General features: G+C 38.7%; 2 protein-coding genes across 2 annotated transcripts in view; one reads left to right on the top strand and one right to left on the bottom strand.

Annotated features, from left to right (window-relative positions):
* MYH15 (myosin heavy chain 15) overlaps positions 1-10,258 on the top strand; it is a 154,184-nt gene extending 143,926 nt beyond the window's left edge. Inside the window, exons 39-41 of the mRNA XM_038582731.1 lie at positions 1,910-2,005; positions 2,914-3,048; positions 5,121-10,258. Of these exons, the coding sequence (XP_038438659.1) occupies positions 1,910-2,005; positions 2,914-3,048; positions 5,121-5,138 (249 nt within the window). The 3' untranslated portion in view covers positions 5,139-10,258. The remainder of the gene's footprint in view (positions 1-1,909; positions 2,006-2,913; positions 3,049-5,120) is intronic.
* HHLA2 (HERV-H LTR-associating 2) lies at positions 2,923-18,476 on the bottom strand. Its single transcript, XM_038583251.1, is given in 10 exon segments — positions 2,923-7,402; positions 8,154-8,209; positions 10,425-10,532; positions 13,185-13,242; positions 13,244-13,456; positions 13,458-13,518; positions 15,877-15,962; positions 15,964-16,097; positions 16,100-16,138; positions 18,091-18,476. Coding segments are annotated over 10 exon segments (855 nt in total). The 5' UTR covers positions 18,155-18,476; the 3' UTR covers positions 2,923-7,366.
* Positions 18,477-21,592: the final 3,116 nt, after the last annotated feature.

Below are 21,592 nucleotides of genomic sequence, written 5' to 3'. Positions count from 1 at the left end.
AGCAAGCTAGAGTGAAGCAGATGGAAAGCATAAAGCTTGCTCCCACCAGCTTCCCAGTCTCTGGAGAAGATTGTAGTCAGCCCTTTGATGTATATTAAATTAGAAGCCAGCTTCTTGGTCATAGCTAGTAAGACAAATGAATTGGCCTCTTTTACAGAATGATGGCATTTAAGTACGCTACTTCTATGTTGTGCCATGGTAGGGGAGACGGCAGCTGGTTAAGCAGTTTTTGTTGTAGTCCTATGGGACCCATGAGCATAAGTCACACTGGCCACCAGAGCCATGCCTTCATGGGGTATTCCCTCGGCAGCAGCCACAAAACTAAGGTGCCAAACACACCTTTAAAAGCTCCTTTCTGGGATGCCTGGGTGGCTCAGTGGTTGAGCATCTGCCTTTGGCTAGGGTGTGATCCTGGTCTGGGGATTGAGTCTGCATCTGGCTCCCTCTGAGGAGCCTGCTTCTTCCTCTGTTTCTGCCTCTCTCTCTGTGCCTCTCATGAATAAATAAATTGTTAAAAAAAAAAAAACAGGCTCCTTTCTGAGAGATATCAGAAACCTGGAGTGAGACAGAGGGCAAGTTTGAATATGATGCCTACCTTCCTCTCCAGCCTCCAGAGAATATCACAGTCAGCTCCTTGATGTGTATTAAATTAGAAGCCTGCCCCTAGCCTGCAGCTACTAAGATAAGCAAAGAGACCTCTTTAATGGAAAGGCTAGGTGTTTCTATCTGTTGCCTCTGTGCTGTGTCTGGGGGAGGGGATATTGACTGAACTTATAAAGGAAGGAATAAGCAGGAGAGCTCTGAGGTAATAGGAGATGAACATAGTTGGAGTGGAGGAGGTTTCTGGAAGGCAGTAGAAGGTAGGTGGAAAGACCATGAAAGTCACCAAAGGTGTTAATATTTGATGAAAGAGATAAGATGAAAACAGGAAAATAATTTGAGCAGCAAGGGTAGGTCTTGATTAGATCAGTATCTCAACCATCAGCCAGTTGAAATATTCTTCTTTTGGGAAGGTCACCAGTTCCAAAATGGAAATACTCTAGTTAAAAGGTCATGGGAAAGTGGAGAACATATAGAATCTTACCTGCCCTCCTGTTTCCTCAGAATACCCAAGGCTCTGTAGAGCACAGTTGAGAAACACTATCTTACTAGATTTCCTTTCTCTATCCCATGCCTGGATTGCAATGGAAGCAACGAGAATGTATACATCAACATCCCCACAGCTCATAGAATTTTCCAATCTCTGCTGATGCCCACACCAGAATTCCAGAAAACTTACCTTTTCAATAGTTTCATTATCCAAGGCCAAGAGTCAGTTAGAAAGTTCAAGGGAAGAGTTGATTAGTGAGAGAGAGGGACTGGTTTCTAACAATGGTACTTCATTCCTACTGAGAAACCACAGGCAGGTGTAGTAGCTTGGTTAGGATAGGAGGACTGCTGACTGAATTGAAACTAGTGGCTTTAACTTCTATTTCAGCAAAGGCGATTGTGGAGTTCTGTGGCGGATAAGGAGCAATGGCTGTTAGTACTCAGAGCTGTGCTACTTTCTCAAAACTTGGGATGAGGGGCAGCCCGGGTGGCTCAGCGGTTTAGCGCCGCCTTTGGCCCAGGTCGTGATCCTGGAGACCCAGGATCGAGTCCCACGTCGGGCTCCCTGCATGGAGCCTGCTTCTGTCTCTGCCTCTCTCTCTCTCTCTCTCTGTCTCTCATGAATAAATAAAATCTTAAAAAAAAAAAAAAAAAAAAAAAAAAAACCTTGGGATGAGTAAAGTTAGACTCATTTTTCAAATCACAAATCAGATATATTGTTTAATAACGTTTCCTAACTCTTATTTTCTCATGACGCAACTCCCAATATAGACTTCTGGATCATTCAAATCGCCTTCATATACATATCTATGCATTTCAGGTAGAGGAAGACAAGACAAATCTGAGCAGGATGCAGACTCTGATGGATAAACTTCAGCTACAAGTACAAAGTTACAAGCAGCAAATGGAGGCAGCAGTAAGTACTTGGGGCTGCTGCCGTCTTACAGGTTTCCTAGCCATTGTTTTTGATTAATGGAGATAGGTAAGCACTTTGTCTAGAGAAGACCAGCCCAGCTTAAAGTCTGTTCATTCTCTAGTTTTTTCTCAAATGAGAATTATCACCCATGCTCAGAAATTTTGCTACTTTTCCACTCCAGGGAGCCAGAGCTCTTACCCTCACATTGTGGTTACACTCAAATATGTGCATTGCAAGAAATGAGTCAAGTTAAGAATATGGTGTCATATAGGGATGGTGAATTTTTGGTCAGGTAGCCACCCTGGGGCCTTCCTCACCTCAGAACCTTGGGTGAGCATAAATATGGCTCATAGTCCTTTTTCCTGATGAGCCTGGACATAACTATGGCCCAGACTACCAACTTTTGAAATGTACTTGCCCACCCTGGGTTTATAGCCATAGCTACATAGCATGTAATTCATTAGTGCCATATACATTGGCTTATGCCTAATATCTCTTTGGGATTTTGAATTATTTCAAAGATTCAGGCTAAAACCTGCTATGTCTAAAAATTACCTGTTGTATAATTTTTCAAGATAAACCTCCCTCTACTCAAAGGTAAACTAGGATGTTTAACTGATTATAAAACAACTGTGGTTTTTCTTACATGTAACATGCCTGTGAGAGCCATACTATATCCAATTAGTGGAACATCCTAAGCAGATTCTAAATTTCCAGAGAACGATGGTTATAAAAATGAATCTAATGTCTGTTAGAAAGTCTGAATCCTTATATATCAGACCAAAATATATTCCATTCAATACTCAGAAGTTTAGATTCCTTTCACACATTTTTCAACTTTTTCATGTCAAAGCAGAAAAAAATGACTATGCAGGCACGGATATTTTTTCTTTTTTTTATTTTTATAGGAAGCACAAGCCAATCAATATCTTTCCAAGTATAAGAAGCAGCAACATGAGTTGAACGAAGCTAAGGAAAGGGCAGAGATAGCAGAATCTCAAGTCAATAAACTCAAGATCAAAGCAAAGGAGTTTAGAAAAAAGGTATGTCAGATATTCAACTCTGTTGTAATTCTTAAAGCATGTGTGTTTTAGGGCTTGTGTCATCACACAGAGCAATAGAACAAGAAATTTGTTTTTTCTCTTTATTTTTTAAAAGACTTTAAAGTAGGTTCTGCTAAGGTCTTCCAATATTTACTAAATTTTTATTGTCCAGGTAATATGAAGTGGTAAGCATTTGAGTGGAATGTATATTGTATTTATACTTCGCAAATGCTTAGTTCCAGATGAACTTGTGGGCTCGGAGCTCCAGATCCTGGATTCATTTGTGCAGAACAGTCAGGAGTCCAGAGAGCAAAGATGATTTAAAAAGCACAGATGGATCTGCTTGAAACTAAGTGAAGTCCTTCTATGTAGACAAATACATGACTTCATACTGTATCAGTATGGAGACCTGGGTGGTGAGGTTTAAACTTGAGGCAGTGGAGAATAAAGGCACTTGTCCTTTCTAGCTTTCTGCTTAATCCCTAAAACAGGGGGAAAGATATTTCCATATCTGTGGTTCTCAACACTTCTATTCTGATCCCAGGATAGGGGCTGCTCCCTTAAGTATTTTACTAGCAAAGTGGCAGCATGACAAGACCACTGAATTATAGGCTTGTCAAGATCAGTGTCTATTCAGGGTGCTATAATAGAACACCAGAGACTGGGTGGCTTATAAATAACAAACATCTCCCATAGTTTCTGGAGGCTGGAAAGTCCAGGATCATGATGCTAGCAGATTCAGTATCTGGTGAGGGCCACTTCTTCAGAGACGGCCTTTTTTTTTTTCCACTTTGCACTCACATAGTAAAAGGGGTGGGGTGGGGGGAAGAAGCCCTTTTTAAAAGGCAGAAATCCTATTCATAAGAACTCTTTCCTCATGACTTAAAGGCCCCACTTCCTAACACCATCACTACGGAGATTGAGATTTCAACATATAAATTTGGGAGTTTTCCAAAAATAGTCAGCCTCAGCTTTCTTACTGAGATTTCCCACAAACACAGTTTTTAAATGAGGTCTGGCTTTCAGAGAAATGAATTAAATGATACTGGATAATGTGACATTAGCTGCCCTTCATGAAATGCATATAAAGCATTTAGCACAGATGCCTAGCACAGATAGGCACCATTTCATTTTTTAAAAATTTGGTACATGCCTGGCCCTCTTATTTAAAACGAATTACTAATAACTCTGCAAGACAAGTAGATAGGGTTGTCCATAATAAACACTACCTGAAAGGAGGTCAAAATAAGCTCTTTTGAAGGAGAATCTAAAAGTTGGTTATATTGAATATATTTAGATCTAAATATGAGAAGCATGAGTCATTGGCACATTCCAGAGATTTCTTGTTGCTGCCTGAATATTGTCTCAGGGATAAAGGCCTATGTGCAGAGGTCCAGTTAAGTGGTTTGAACTCTGCCCTCAATTTGAGAAGGGTCATGGCACTGGATTTGGGGTCTTTGAGGCAGAGCCTGCCCATCAACTCCATATAATAGTTTTGTTTAGGGAAATGCCTCACATGTGCTATGCTTGCACTCAGCTGGAGGAGGTCAAAAGGGCTGCAAAACATATGTAATGTATTCGACTTTGTCACAGTTATTTCCAACAAAGAATAAAATGAATGAAGCAGAAATTGCTTGAGAGGTCCGAGATGAATAGGAAAACCATCCTTGGCAGTGCAATGACTAATTGTTTCCCATTCTCAGAAGGAAAGCCTGAAAATCTTTCAATTGTCATAAACCAAGTGAAAAGGTTTTCTGATAGAACTGGGGGGGTCTGTCTGGGCCATGGAGCCAATTGGTGATGTGGCCACAGTCTTTCCCACAAAAGATGTGGGGTCTTGCCTTCTCCAGCAAGGCTAGGCGGGCAGAAAATTGAGAATGCCCGAGCATGTCCTTCAGATGAATTACCTGTGTCTGCTTTCTGTAATGCACGTAATTGCCTGCATCCTTTTGAAGCTAATGAGGAGTTTGGCTAAGGCCTGCTTACTCTGGAAAGGACTAGACTTGGTTCTGGGTATGTTTTCCACTAATGAAAGTCACAGAATCTCAGAGCACACTCATTCTGTTTTTCAGGCTCATGAAGAAGAATAAGAAGTCCCTGCTTATGAAGGATGGAGGCTGGACAAGGATGGTACCATTTAATGACGGAAAACTTAGGTTGCATTTGAAACAAGCATTTAAAAAAACATGTTGCACTTGAAACAAGCATTTAAAAAAATGTTTATGTGGTGTGGAAAGTAGTTTAAACAAGGTGATTAGAAGATATAATAGAGTATCTTTGCTTCCAAAGTTAATGGGGATTTTTCAGATTCTCAAATATAAGTAATGTAAGAATTGTTTAAATTCTGAAGTTAAAAAAATGAATACCTATTCTTTTGTCCATATTGCCTCTCAATGAGTAATATTTATAGAAGACATGAGGCCTAGGGTATGTTGTAAATTGTTATTACTAAAGTTAATGAATTTTTCTTGACTCATCCATTCAGGAGTCTGTGTTTTCAGCCACTAATGGTAGGAGTTGATCAGCTTTCATCCTAGCACTGTGGTGTACATATAGTCACAAGCACTTAGAATTTATAGATTAAATCCTCCTAATCTACACCTGGCTTGGTCACATGTTAGTGTAGCTTTTCAACACTGAAGCAGCTTCTCATATAAGACACTCCATTCAGTGATAGATGGGATATTGGCTTTGTATTGTGCCAATGTATCTAAGCAGGAGGTACATTTCCTTTTTCTGTGTGCTTCTGGATTAGAGTTGGTCACAAGGAAATTTTCACCAGATTTGAGAGGGAGAAGTGAAGGAGCAATTGTCTACTTTATGCTGTGAAGGCCAGAGTATGGCCCCAGGCACTGTCATAGCTGACAAATGTTACCCCAGTCCAAGAAAGTGAGTTAGCAGTAAGGCTCCCTCCTTCAGCTTCGAGTCCTGCCTAGGTGTGCTTGGTTCCATGGTACTGGATGCCAGCTTCTCTAGCAGGTCACCCCTAGCGTTGCCTAGGAATACGAGTCCTAGTTTGTTCTTGCAGATTTCAGTTCATCCTCACTCCATATCCAGCTCTCCATCCTGAACACTGGCACAGCTGACTTCCAGCTACTTCAGGTCCAGCCCCAGCTGCAGAGGGGACAGCCTGACATAGACTTCTTCACAAGTGCCCAAAATTATATGAGGTTGATGCTATATAATAAATCTTTATTCCCTGTCATTCTCAGCACTCTGCCTCTCTGACCCCAACCCTAACTCCTACAGATGGCTCTAAGATTAATTCAGAGGCTCAACAGCATTGAAAGACCCAGGTTCATTCTTATCTACTATCTTCGATTTGTTGACTTTGGTCTTTCCATTTTGTAAGAAGACTATATAGCAGTTCTGAGCATTTTCTCCTCACAATTGAAGTTGTTTTTTTTTTTTTTAAATAATGATATCAACACTTTATGCTAAATACCTGTCAACATTATAGCAAATACTTAGAGAAAATCAGACCAGGTAGCATTAACACACAGTTCGGGGTTGGTCTTCTCCTATAAACTATAGGGTCAAAGTTTAAGTCACTAAGATCGTGGTTAGCCTTTTCTTTCTTATAAATTGATTAAAAGGGAAGAGATCATCAAGTCAGCTGGGCTATCCATTCTCTTTGTGTAAAAATTTATATGGAAATCTAAATTTATTATAAGGCTGATTAACAATATGACAACTGAGCCAGAAAAATGAATCAAATCATCTCCAGAGCTAATGTCACTCGGCTGTGCAAACCTGGTGTTGGAAGGTACAACCTAACCCCAGAGATGTCAGTTTTTGAGTTGATAGGGCCTTTTGCTCTAGGCAGTCTTGGAGATACTGACATTTTACACTTTGGAGTCCCTAAGACTCACTATATTAAATCGAGTTTGTTACACTGCTATTAACTATTCACATAAAGCTGGAGTACAATACCTTAGCATATCAATTGCCCCAGTTTTTCACCTTTTCACTAAGGTGATTTCTGCTTTTGTGTTCTCTCACCTTTCATTAGCTGATTAGATTTTTGAATCAGTACTTAAGGATACATTTCTTCCAAGATCTTGGTGGGAGGAGTGTCACCAAATGAAAGTTTGAATTGGCATACAGAAATTCATCATCTTGATGCAGGTAGGGAGTCAGTGAGTGATGATTAGGACTTGAAGAGTAAATGTGATGGCAGGACAGACAATGGTTGCAAGTCTTTCCAATGGTAGAATTATTAGGCCATGACAAGCCATGGCTGGAAGTGCAGTGAAGAAAGGGAAAGAGAGGTCACTAAATATTAAAGATGCTCATCATGTGTTGACATAGTCCTGTCTTAATTTCCTGTAGTAGCTGGCTGAGCTGAAATAGCCTAGAACCAAGAAAAATGGACTTGAAATGGCTATGGTTCATGTAGGAATAATCATTTTTATCTTAAGTGTTAAATAACAGTGTTTTGTTTTGAGGGGGGGATATTTAGAGCTATTGTTTGCATCTGTAATCAGAGATCTATGAGACAGTTATAGTTATGAAGTCTAAATTTCCCTTCTAGTGTTTAACCAATAGGAAAAACAAGTTTACCCAACTCTTTGCTTTTATTTATATTATTAATTAAAATCATAATAAAAGGTGTGCAACAAAATATTTTAACTCCATTTTAAATTGAGTTTGCAATCAAACTATAACTTGTAAGTGAATTATTAATGCCCAAGGAGCCTAGAAATGGTTGGAAAAGTATGAAAGGCCAGCCATCTGAATCTGGGCAGAAACTGTAATCTGCTTTTCTCTATTTTGTGTTTTTTTTCTACTTCTGTACAGTCCCATGCTTCCATTGAAAGAATGAGTACAGTGGTGCACCATCATATGCATAGTACCATTGGAGATCTTCTCTACAAATAACGATAGGAAATGAGAAGGGCAGCCCCTTATTTAAGTAGAACCTATTAATAGACATTGGAAAACGCTCAAATTGTATCCTCCCCCCCCCCCGTTATGTTATCCTATGATCTCTCTTACCCCTTTTCTCCCTTCTATAAAAGTCTTGCATGAGGATGTGTGAATCAATTACTTTGATACAGTAGCATTCTTATGCTATAGATGGTTTGATAAAGGAAAGGCTTTACCTGGTTTTCTTCAGCACCAGCAGTGTTGGCCCTCTCAGTATGGACAGAGCACCTTTCTATAGGAAAAGAGAGAAACTTTGCAAAGAGATTTTTTTTTCTAACAAATTCTTTTATTCCTACCTCAGCACTATTATGCTATTAGACTCAGCTTAGTTACTCCCGCTTTCATATCTTTCTTCCAACAAACAGCCTTAAAAATGCATTCAGTGTAGAAATACCTCATCAGCTACAAATAGCAATAAATTCTTATGGCTGATTCAGGTGCATCAAACCAGGGATAAAGGCTGTTCAACCAGGCCAGGAATTCCTGGCTCTTTAGGATTGTTGGCCTGAGTCCTATTACCTGTTAACAATGGAAAAATAACAGCCAAGGAGGTGATGGTTAAGCCCAGCAATGGTGAAGGCAAAGGGCTTGTTACAATGCCATTTTCTAAGGAAGGCCTTACTTTTGTGCCTCACTAAAATCTAGGATAATTTATACTTATCCTAGACTAAGGGTATTTTACAACAATTCTTGAAAAAGGAATTTAAAGAAGAAAATGCATACCATTGTCATATGAAACTACAACCAAGGACATGGTGGTAGGCAAGGTTTGGGGGCCTTTAGTTTAACAGCTTGGAAAATAATTTCAGCCTACCTAACTACAGAACTATACAGCTTTATTTTTTTTTTTTTAAGTAGCAAATACCCTAACATTGTTTTTGCTGATATCTCCTCCAGAATCAATCCAGCCTGTTGTCCCTGACCTGGAGGGCTTCCTTCTACAAGCTAGGTCTTCCCTCTGGCTTCTAGCTGGGGTGGAGAGCAGAGAGAGGAAGGGTCAAAATCACATATTTATTCTCCCAGCATCTTCCTTGTAAGGTCACCTTGGTCTGGCTGTGTCCTTCAAGTAAAAGTTACTCTCCCTACAAGGCATCTGATTTTATAGGACTCTCTTCTTCAGGGTTTTGTAAAAGTACACCCTCTCCTTGTCCTTTTAAGTTTAGATTTTGCTAACAAATCAGCTGCTCCAAGCTCTGGAGAAATGAACTATCCTCTGTGCTCCCCTGTGTACAGTTTTGAGTGTGTCAGTCGTTTTCTGTTGGGACTTGACTTTTGCACACGTCCAGTATAGAAACTAAACTGTCATTCTGGAGCCATATGTAGTGTCCTATAATTTGAACCTGAATCTAGTCACAAGTATCATTATATGAGGTCAGAGGTTGCTAAAGGGCACAAACTAGCCTTGCCTATGATTGCCCATCTTTTTCTACTTTTGGCCAGCTAAGGGACAGGAGGAACAAGTAATAAGTAAGGCTAGCCTACCTATTAGTACAAAATCACAGTGTAAAATTGGTGAAATGCTTGCTCACTGTCACACTTAATATCTTACCTTCAATAAAGTTGTCTGTTAGGACCAAATCCCCTAATCTCATCAGAAGCAAAAAGGCAATTATCAATCAGAGGAAGGGTCAATTTCAACCTCCCAGGACACTCAGTCTTCTCAGACAAATTATGGAATAAGAGAGAGCTGCTTAGGATCTAGATCTACCTCTACCACTAGTTAGCTGGATCACCCTAAGTGGTATACATAAGTCTGTTTTATGCCCCTAATTTCTTGTATTCCAGTTTCCTGGTTTATAAGATGTAGAAATAAGTAGATCTAAGTTTTTCCTAGATCTAATTCTGTCAATAGAGCCAAGAAGTCCTGTAACCATGACATCTTAATGTATCATTTTAAATTACCATAAGTAATTACTATAAGTAATCCAAGTTTGTTGCAGAAAATCTAGAAAAGTATTTTTAAAAATGTAACAATGATTTTTTAAAAAGGCCCCATAAAAGACAGAACAGTAGCACTATAGACAAAGCTCAAAGAAAGAGAAAACAGAGTGCAGGCACTAAAGCAAGTCTAGACATGGGGACAAACGCTTTCCAAAGGCATCCATTTTTAGTTTGAGCTTATTTCTTTCCAGCTGTTTTTCAATGCAAAATAATTTTGATAATTCTGTGTATTATTTTATTGCCAGATTTAAATTTTTTCAGTCTGTTGCAATACATGTGCTTATACAACTTTGACCATTTAACTCAGAATAAATTTGTTAGAAATATAGTTAGCTAGAAATGTGGGATCATTTTAAAGGATTTCTGATAGATTTTACAAATAACTGTCCAGAAAATTCAGACCTGTTTACATGCCCAACAGCCGTGTAGGGTTAGCTGCAGGTCATCCTTGATACATTCTACCCGAACACCCAGGGACAGAGCTCAATTCTCCCTGAGATACCTACCTCTCCTGGAATGGTATCTTTTTGACATATAGAATATGCAAATTGCCAGCAAAACCAAAGTCACCAATGACAGAACAATTATCCAGGCAGTTCCACTTTGACTCTGTTCTAAATGAAACAAAAAAAAAAGTCCATAAGCTGGAAGAAAAATTACCGAAGAACACTTTTACTATTTTAAAAACTAGTTATTTCTGCATTAATGAGCATAAATACGGCCCAGTCTCAATGTCTTTACTCTGGGAAACCTGCATAAGATGGAATCTTAGCCAATTTGGGGCTCGGTCTGTAGAAGGCTGGTGTGGGGGAGAAAAAGGCTGCAAACTTGAAAGTCAATGAATCTATTATGCATAGTGAGTTTCTATTGTTTTCCATTGTAAAGAGAGTTAACACACCGTTACAAAGGAATAATTTTTACTACAGACTAACCTCAGCCTAGCATTCTCCTTGGAGGATGAAGGGAGAGCTGAGTGCACCCTTGGCTTGGAGAAGACAGGGCCGTAAAGGTACAGGGATCAGTGCAGAGGAAATCAGTGAAACAGAGAAGTCGTCATCTTGAGCAAGAAGTAACAGGCAAACACCAGGAAAATGGTGCTTGATGCTCCTCAGAATCACTGGAGGAACCAAGGTTTTTCCAGCATCTTTGTTGGAACTGTAATTGTAATTAGTATTAAAGGAAGTAGGACCCCAGGAGGCAGAAACTTGGGAGACCTTGAGTCCTCAAACCAGAACCTGCTAATCTTGTGATCTACATTCTGCATAGAGTAGGAGCAAGCATTAGAGCACACAGGCCAATTTGAGGTGAAAAGGTGTTTATAGCTATTTTAAATGAAAAGCCCTATATGACAGATGCCTATTTTTATGAACATACTCTTCACTAATAAAGAAATGTTCTGTAACCACTAAAACATTAGTCTCTACATATATTTGTGCCATTCTGAAATTGTATACCCACATAAAGTGAGCAATTCAAGGAAAAATGTTGACTTTTGAAGTGTTTTCATATGCATACTTTTCCTACTGAAGAAAATCCTGCAAGGTATAGCATTTTCTTACTTTATTCATGACCCTCACTTCCCCCACCATAAAGAGATTTGCCCAACATCACATAAGTGTTTCAGCAGCAAAATTTAACAAGAATTATTCAGTTCCATGCAACCTTTATCAAGTAGATCTAGACTCTAGGAATCATAACTCCCCCCCCGCCCCGCCCCCAGGCTGGGCTTCCTTTTCAAATGTTGCAGCATCTCCTGGCAAAACAACAAGTAGAAAATTATGATTCAGAATAGAAAACCTAATTTCTTTGAAAGGGTAATGTCTAGGATATTAGTGTTTGCCCTCTTTTCTGCCCTGCTTGGGTAACTCCTGCTACATGCCTCTTCTTGAGGGGAAGTGTGGGCAGACCCTCCTCCAGTCTCAACGGGCCAGGATTTACTTGGGGTGGGAGGTTCTAAAAAGCTGCTTTTGTCAGAGATGGAATGTCCTGATGCTTTGCATTTTGTGTAAACTAAAAATTAAATCCCTGGTTAGAAAGATGGGTCATATGTGGTCTTTAGAGCATATCTTCCAGGAGTTTTTTCTACTCTCCGAAGTAAATCCAACATGAGGCAACATTTGAAAAGTGGAATGTGGGATCCCTGGGTGGCGCAGTGGTTTAGCGCCTGCCTTTGGCCCAGGGCGCGATCCTGGAGACCCGGGATCGAATCCCACATCGAGCTCCCGGTGCATGGAGCCTGCTTCTCCCTCTGCCTGTGTCTCTGCCTCTCTCGCTCTCTCTGTGTGACTATCATAAATAAATAAAAATTAAAAAAAAAAAGAAAAGTGGAATGTAAGCTTATTTATATTTTATATAAAACTAACATTCTCATTTGGGAGAAAAATAGGAGCGGCAAATGCACCCCAGTTTTCAGCACTCTCATAATGACAGCTCTACACAAAGGGAGTATCATCCCTCAGTGTCTAGAAGCTGCTATTTGAAGACCACTTGACCTAAAGACCAGGTGTTCTTATCTCCAAATCTTACTACATAGAATCACTAAACCTCCAAATCTGTTATTCCTAATTTTCACAACTAGAATGATAGAAACGTTTTTAAAACCTATGTTTCATTGACTCAAATATCTTTGTCCCATGATATTAAATTGATATCTTAAGGGTAAAAGGATCAAACAGCCCACCTAGAAAGTCGACTCCATGGGTACACATGCCATGACTCTATAGAGAATGGACTAGAGATATTTTAAAGAGTTTTGGCAGTTAGCTATCACTAGAGGTAAAAAATGAGCTAACTCAGGTGTACACTTAGTGCTTCCGATGTCCTTTGGCGACTGTTTCCACGAAATTCATAGACCATGCTTCCCCAGCATCTTCCAGAGCCCCAATTCTAACTTCTCACTGTGCCTGAAGCCTCAACTCCCCAAACCCCAGGCCCAAAAGCACATGTTAGGCACAGCAGTAAGCAGGAATTCAAGATGCTTAGGCTACAGAGTCACCAAATCATGTAGGTTCCCTCTTTGTTTCTGATGCCCTGAAATCATGAAAAAGAAATCTTATGAGAGTAATTTTTTTTTTCAATGCAGGACTTTTGTGTATCTGAAAGAAAGAGGCTGTCTGTCATCTTGACCAAAAGTATCCCTGTAGATGACATTTGCAGAAATACTAATAAAAATTATTATTTAAATGCCAACCTATTTTCCCTGTTTGATATTCACAATCTCTATTGCTATAGCCAAAACCAATTATCCAACTCTACTTGTATCTTACCTACTACATGCAGCGTTTGGATGGTGAGTAAGCTATATTTGCTTGAAGAAATATTGCATTAAGTATTCCCCATTGTCTGAAAGACTAAGATCCTTCAAAGTCAAAGAAAAGTCACTCCGGTTTATTTGCTCTTTATTCCAGGAGATGCAGGGTTCATACATAGTTATATTTCATGAGGAGCTCTGAAAGTAAGCCAGGATGGAGGAGGTCTCTTTTTCTACTTTAGACCAACTGGCTATGAAATCATGATTCAGTCAAAAAAAAAAAAAAAATACTGTTTGCAAGTTCACATGATAGTGAAACATTTTCACTTTGCATTTTATGAAGGTCATCTAAAAACAGGGTAGAAAAGGAAACATCAATGAAAATACAATTTTCGAATGAATTTTCTAAGCTACACTTAGAAATGCTTTGAGAAATATCTCTGGAAATGTGTTTCTTGAAAGAAGCTGTGACACCACCATTTTAACACTGCCCAATGATTAAGTTTAGACCTTCAAGGAGGCCTAACCCGGGGCCAGCTAGTGAGGTGACACTCCTGCTTTCTAACTCCTACAGCCTGACAGTGAGCACGCAAGAATGTTGCTACCAGTTACTAGGCTTTTGAATTCCATGTTCTTTTTTTATTGACCTTTCGAATGCCGGTATTCCCCAGGACCCCACCTCCCCCCTTTTTGTCATTCTACTTACTCTCTAGTAGTCTCTATTACTTGTATGGTCTCTACCTCTTAACCACTTTCTGCACAAAGTCTATCTTCCTGCACATTACAAATATGTTTCCAACTGTGTACAGGTGAGCCCCCCTGGGCTGAGCTCCATTAGAGGGGGGACTCTGTTGGATTTTCTCATCTGGCCCCTCCAGATCCAGCTCCATCTGGTTCTTCCTGTTCTGCAGTTATGGGAGCTGACCTCTGTGGATTACTGTGAATTCTTCTCCCTAAGCTCTAGACTCACTCACTTCACACTCCGCTTGCAAAAGAGTGATGCCAAAGCAAGCCACTCTAAGATGCAAGTTCAAGCCTCTCTGATGCCTCAAAAATCCTTCTTTGGCTCCATACCACCTGTGCAATTCTGATCAAGTGCCTTAACCGACATCAGGCCTTCCATATTGTTTTCGACTCCATCTCCAGGCTTATCTCTTATAACTTGAGCTTCACCTTCTACCACTTACACTTCTACAAATTCAAGCAATATTTACTCCTCTGTTCTGTTGTGTGTGTGTTTTTAAACTGGAATGCCTATGTTCGCTGAAAATCCTACTATTCTTTTAAACTTCTGCGCTTTTGCAGCCTCCTTAGGCATATATCCTCTAACAACCCTATTTATAGCCAACCATAGTGAACAGAATTAATTGCTCCCTTTCTATGCTGCCTTCCTAGTTTAATTTTTAAATGCTTGTACTATATGCTGTGGATCCAGAAATGAGTAAGTGTCCACATTCTTTTTTTTTTTTTAATTTTTATTTATTTATGATAGTCACAGAGAGAGAGAGAGAGAGAGAGAGAGGCAGAGACACAGGCAGAGGGAGAAGCAGGCTCCATGCACCGGGAGCCCGACGTGGGATTCGATCCCGGGTCTCCAGGATCGCGCCCTGGGCCAAAGGCAGGCGCCAAACTGCTGCGCCACCCAGGGATCCCAAGTGTCCACATTCTTAAGTTCATAGTCTGAGAGCAACAAACTTGGCATATAATAAATACTCAGCAAGACAACATAGCACTGAGCATAAGGAACCATGGATACTTCTGGATACTCAATTCTGAATAAATATGAGAAAATACGATTTTCCATAGAAAAATTTACAATTTAACATGAACATTTCCAACATTTTCCCATGTTTCTATCGCTGCCTAGACAAGTGAACATTGGACATCCAGGCCTTCGACGCTGAAATTATGTAAAGGTGGTGAATTACTCATAATTTAGGGTCTTCTTGGCAAGCACTTTGAGAATATAAAACTCAGGAAAAGAGGCCAAAAAGGATAGTTGACCTCCAATTTCTCCATATGATGGGGGTTTACTAAAACCTTTTGCTTTGCTTCTAAAATATAAAACATTTTTCCTTGAAATTAGATAAGAGATGTCAAATTAATTTTTCCTCTTAATCTTAAATGGTAGGATGTAAATGCAGAGATTGATCAAACCTTCAGTTCAAATAAATGAGAGGAAGGAGTGTTGAAAACTGCTCATGCTATGATTGAGTTGTTGATAAAGCTTAATGGGCTAATACTATGTAAAGAGAATAAACAGAAGCAATAATAAGAACTAATTTTTGTTTAGTTGAAAGAATGGCAACCATCACAGATTGTGACCTAATAGGCAAGCTTTCTTCTCACATCTTTTGAAATACAATGCAGGTAGAAAATCCTATTTAGAAGATGAATCATAGAGAATAATATTCATGAATAGATCTGCTACTTCCCATTTCACATATGTTTTCCTTCAACTCAAACACCTAATAGGTAGGAATTACTTCCATCTTCCCAGTGAGGAGCTTGTGCTCAGAAATAAGAATGAGTGCTTAAGGGAACATACCCAGTAAATATTAGACATAGGACTGCAATCTTGGTCTTCTTATTGATGCAAATGCATTTTCTTTCTTTTGTGTTCCATTATTTTCCTGTAAGTCAATCTTCATTTCCTCTCAACCTCTGACATAGCACATGCACACAGAAAGCCTGACGAAGCCTACCCTCTCATTGTCTATCCCCCCATCCATGTTTATTCCAGCAATGAGTTTTCCATGGTACATTCATAAGATAAATTTGATCCTGTAATTTTTTATCATATTATCAACATAAAAAAGACTTAAAGATTCAATTTCTCCCGCATTGCTTTCAGAGATGGGTGTATTGTCCATTTTCCATGTGATAAGTGGATGAGGATAAACACTTAACATACCACACATCAAGAAGCTGTGTTCCTCTTTTCATACTTGATCCCAGGTGTGACGAAAGCTAGGAGGGAGAGAGGAGGACATATGAAGGACTGTCATTAGCTTCTTTTTAAGCCATCTGTGCAGAACACTTATTATTTTAATATTCATGAAATGAAAAGCTAAGCTTTATGAGCAAAAGTTGGCATTTACTAAAGGAAAATCAAAACAAAAGCTCTATAGAAACTTAAAATATAGTGTGGTTACCTACAAGTTTAGGCTTACTTTCAAATGAGCAAGGAAGAATTACATCTTTACCAAGTCTTCCAAGGACTATTTGCTTTTCATCAGTACTAACAAGATTGGGGGGAGCTAAAAGGAATGTATCTAAAAAATCAAGAGCAGTTATGAAGAGAATTAGTGATGGGTGCTTATCAAGGGCTCTATCAGAATAACCTAGCAGAACTATCCTGGGTCAGCAGCCTGGTCACTTACAGACCACACTTATCAAGAACCCTTGGTAGTCTGATTACTAGGAACAACCCACAAAACTTGTGTTAGAATTTCTGCAACCGTATTTTATGTACACAACAGATCCCTGTTGATTTCTATTCCCTGAGCACATTCACTTCTAACATCTACTACAATAACAAATTAGTTTATCCAGCTAATTAGAGTCAGCCTGCCGACAATAATAAAACAAATTTGACTTGGTTTCATTAGGAAATATTTGGAATATGTAGAAGACAATACTGGATTCAGGAATCTGCTAGGAATATGCAGACGTTAGCCTGAAGCAAGGGAACACATGAGCAGGAGTCCAAAAAGGGGAGGTGGAGTGACTCATTTATTTTGCCTTTAGGACATCTCTCAAGATATCCTACAAGTCAACTGCAATATAGTTAAGGAATATTATTCTGGATATAAATCTAGAAGTCTAATAATCCTGAGATATAATATATATATACACATACATATATATTTATAATTTATATACAGTTTTTTACTATTAACTTCAGAATTTTAAAGATTTTATTTATTCCTGAGACACACAGAGAGAAGCAGACATAGGCAGAGGGAGAAGCAGGCTCCCCACAGAGAACCCGATGTGGGACTCGATCCCCAGACAGGGATCATGCTCTAAGCCAAAGGCAGACGCTCAACTGCTGAGCCACCCAGGTGTTGTCCCTTCAGAATTTTGAAAAGCAGATGGATTCATCACAATCAAGGTTTTTGCAAAGAAAATGTACTTAACCATTTCATAATCCTTGAAGGTAGCTCCAGTTTCTTTGGCCAATTCACAAAACATTTTAAATATTGTGTACCCAATCTATGGATTTTAGAATATTAGGAGTACAAAGGATCTTATCTTACAGATGATGGAGGAAACTAGACCACCCAAGATGGGAGAATTGAGTGCTCAGTGGCCTTGTCACAGTCTTTTTCCTCTGCTTCCTTCTCTGAGCCTCTTTCCACTCTGCTATGTCCCACTTCTCTCCCTCAGAGGGATTTAGTTTATTTCTGTACAAAGAACTAGAGGGATGGAGTATTATAGTGAGAGAAAGACACAGAAAAGTGGGGCTGGGGGTTGGGGGGGGGGGAGAGGAGTGGTTTTTGTCAATTTCCCTAATTGCTCTACTAAACACCTCTTATGTTCCCCTGGATAATTAAAAAGGCTCATCACAGGACCAAGCAAAGTGGATAATGCCTTCTGTTAAGTGTTAAGTACCAACCTTACACTTGGAAAAAAAAAATCAATTACCAATCAATCAAACTTGCCTTTCTAGTGATTTTATATCTGGTAGCAGGTAACAGATTAGAAAAAGCCTTAGAGTAGACAGGAGAAAATACCATTTTTAGTCTTCACGCAGGACCTCCAGTCTGTTTTCCTGTTTCTCATTAAGTGATCTTTTAGAAAAGTTCACAATACTATGGCTACAGAGGAAACGAGGAAACTGCTACCTTGCATTGTGTGCTCGTCTTATCTAGTGGTACAAACAACTAATACCTGGGTGTAATTATAAAGGAACTCACCCTGAAGTCCACTTAGAGATGGTACAAGAATGAGGACGATAGACAGCCCTGCCTGTGCCTTCATGTCTTGTGGAGATCATACTAGTTATAATATCAAAGACAAGCAAAATGTGCATATTATAGATTTCAAATGCAAACAAAAGAAAACGAAAGAGTATCTGACTATAGGAGATCAGTTAAATAAACTCCACATCCACACAAATCATTCTGCAGCCATTAAAGATGATATATGGTTGATGATGATAGATGGTTTCAATGGCATGGAAAGAAGTTCTTAATGTTATAGGAGAAAACCCAGATTACAAGGTAACATGTAAATAGCATAGTCTCTTTGTAAAAGCACACACATTTCTGTACATCAGAGACAGACATATCACTAAATATACACTAGGATGTTAACTCTGCAGAGCAGATTTCGCATCTAAAGCAGTGCCTACTATATAGGAGATACTGAAAAATGGCTATTGAATGAATAAAGATTTGGGTTCAACAGCGGTTCTCTGGTTAACAGCTTCTGTTTTTTTTTTAAAGCTTTCTACAATGGAATTTGGTTTTAGTATATTAAATATTAACACCAATGATGTTGACTACGATGTTATTTATAATCACACACAAAAACAAACAAAATCTGGAAATATATTCTCATAATACAAATCGTAAGGCAGTCATTAAAATCATGGTTTACAATGAGGAGTTCAAAAAACTAAAACACATAAAATATAGATGGCAAACTACAAACTATATTATATTGTATAATTCCAAATAAGTAAAATGTAACTGATTTTCTCTGATGATAGGAGTATAATTTTTACTTTTTTTAAAAAATAGCTTGTTTAAAGAATAGCATATAATTAGTTTTTAAAACCTCTAAAAGAAAATTTTAAAGAAATCATTTGAGATCCATACTAATAAAAAGTTGTGTTATAAATTTGTTGTAGGATATAAGATTTAAGAATAATTATTCTAAAAAATACAATTAGAGTCCTTCATCACAGCAAAGTAAAACCTGATAGTGTAATTTAGAGTTTCATCTTTACCTTTTAAATACTAGAAAAAATAATTGTGCACACGGCCTTGGAAGAGGGCCTTTTTAAACAGGACTATACATTTTTTTTATTATAGATATGTCTACATAAAAATTGGAAAAGCAACAAGAACATATTAAAATAAGCAGGGAGTGCATTTGCAATATGACAAAGTTATCACTCCAATAGCTCAGAGCAATAGATAAGATATCTGCAAAGCAAAAACTTGTAAAATAGTATTAGCTATGAAAATAAGACCTTTATATTTTTTCCTGTTGATATATTTGCATGTATAATGTATGAAAAGATGTATCACAATGATTATTTCTGAATAGTAAGATTACAAGTAATCATTAAGCTCATTTTCTGCTATGAACATATATAAATATGTAATAACACTGTTTGCCTTTATAGGCTACTGAAAAAACAAACAAGAATTAAGCATTTTCTTTCCAAGCAATAATTAACTCAGATCCACCTTGCTTAATGTAACTTTGGGGCATTCCATGTCTACCATCTTACTGTATATGTAGATTCACTTTCTCATTCTTCATGACTCCAATATTTGCTACCGTTTCTTGAAACTTCCAATGTTCTTTTCCCCCATCTGTTTCAGCTGAAGGTCTTACCTTCATTTATGACAATTATGGACACTTCCTCCCCGCCACCACCGATACAACCAACCTATTAACAGCTGTGTCTACTCTGTCTCCCCTTCTCCTCTTACATAAATCCAAACCCTTCATTTTTGGTCTGCATCCCATATTTTTTTACATTCAAGAAATCTGTCCCTGCAACTGTGTCCCCTCCTCTATTGTATCATCAGGTTCTTTCTCCACTAGATCAATCCCAAGAGTATAAATGCCCCCAATAAGTCCTATCTTAAGAACATGGAAAAAAGATCCATCATATTCTCCTCTGGTTCTTGGTTAGCTATCTGTCTATGTCTCAACTCTATTAGTTTCTTGAAAGAATTGTCTAAAGAGCCACCCCCACTTCCCCTTTACTATTTCCCTTCAATCCATTCTGGCCTCTGTGTGTGACATGTCATAAACACCTGTCAGTGTTTTCAAGAACTTGCGTGTTGCTAAAAACAGTAGATACAACTTTTCCTCATCTTATCCAATCTCATAGACGCTTTGAACATAATTCGTTTCCTCTTTCATGGAAGATTCTTCTCTTGTTTCCAGCCCAACTCGTTTTCCTAGTTTTTCCTTCCTCACTGCTGTTCCCCCTCTGCTTGCTCAATTTATGTGGAAACAAGAAAAGTTCTCAAGTCTTCTACTTTCTCTGGACTCTCTCCCTAGGTGAGTTCTTCTATTCCATGGCTCTGAATGTCATTCTTTATGTGAAGGATTCTGAAACTTCTCTATCTGAGTCAAGGTCATATATTCAATTGTTCATCTGTCCTGTTCATTTGGATGCCATAAGGCATCACAGAATCAACATGAGCCCCCAACTTTTACCTCATTCCCTTTACCATTGCTCCCTGCCTCACTACAAACAAAACAACAAAATTACCCAGAATTACTCCCAGTCTTTTTTGTTAATGGGTTAGATAAAGCTCCATTATTTGTGCACTCTCCAACTCTACCATTACTGTCTCTTCCAAAACCACTGTCATCTCGTACCTGGATATATAAAATAAATACCTGGCTTGTTACTGCTTACAGCCCACTATCAATGCAGTAGCCAAGAGTCATATTTTTAAAATGTAGATCATTCTATGACATCCTTACTACTGAAATTCTTCCAGTAACTTCCCACCAAACTCATACCCAAATTTTTCACCCTATTCTACCAAGCCTTGCATACTCTGGCTCCTGGTCCTGCCTGTGCCTCAAGCCTCTTCCATAAAAGCCCACAACACATGTTCTAAAAAACTTGGGAACACAAATGCTCCAATTCAAGGGTCAGCATGAGCTGAAAATTAGGCCCTTAAGAACTATTTAATTCACGTCTTTTGAATAAAATGACAAATTACAGTAACCCATTTATCATCTAAGATAAAGTACTATGAATAAAAAAAAAAAAACATACTCAACCCCTTCTACACAAATGCTTGATTTAGCTCTGTTGAAATAATTTCAGCATTCAGCTAAGTGAGGCAGTTAATGAGTATTTGGCCCTATTTTTATGCCCAAGTTTTATTTTTAGACATTTATTTTTTTCCCCAAAAGCAGCAGAAATCTTCCACCTTGAATTAAACCGAAGTTACCCAAGTTGCAATCAGCACCCTTACAAAAGGGTTCAAATGTTAGAAGCGTCTTGTGCTGGTACATTTTGGCTGGATTCCAGATGTAGGGGAGGACAAGGCAAAATGGAACACGGCAATAAGAAATCCAGATGCTAAGACTAATCAGAAGAGAAAATCGAGGCCATTCTACACGCATAAAACAAAGAACACAGAACACCACCTCTGTACCCATCCTGACAGCTACAGACCACAGTGACTACAGCCATCAGCACTAACTGTG

This window comes from Canis lupus, chromosome 33 (assembly GCF_011100685.1).
Source record: "Canis lupus familiaris isolate Mischka breed German Shepherd chromosome 33, alternate assembly UU_Cfam_GSD_1.0, whole genome shotgun sequence".
In the NCBI taxonomy this organism is placed as follows: Eukaryota; Metazoa; Chordata; class Mammalia; order Carnivora; family Canidae; genus Canis; species Canis lupus.
The sequence above is the reverse complement of the archived record's forward strand: the minus strand, read 5'-3'. Positions and strand labels throughout refer to the sequence as shown.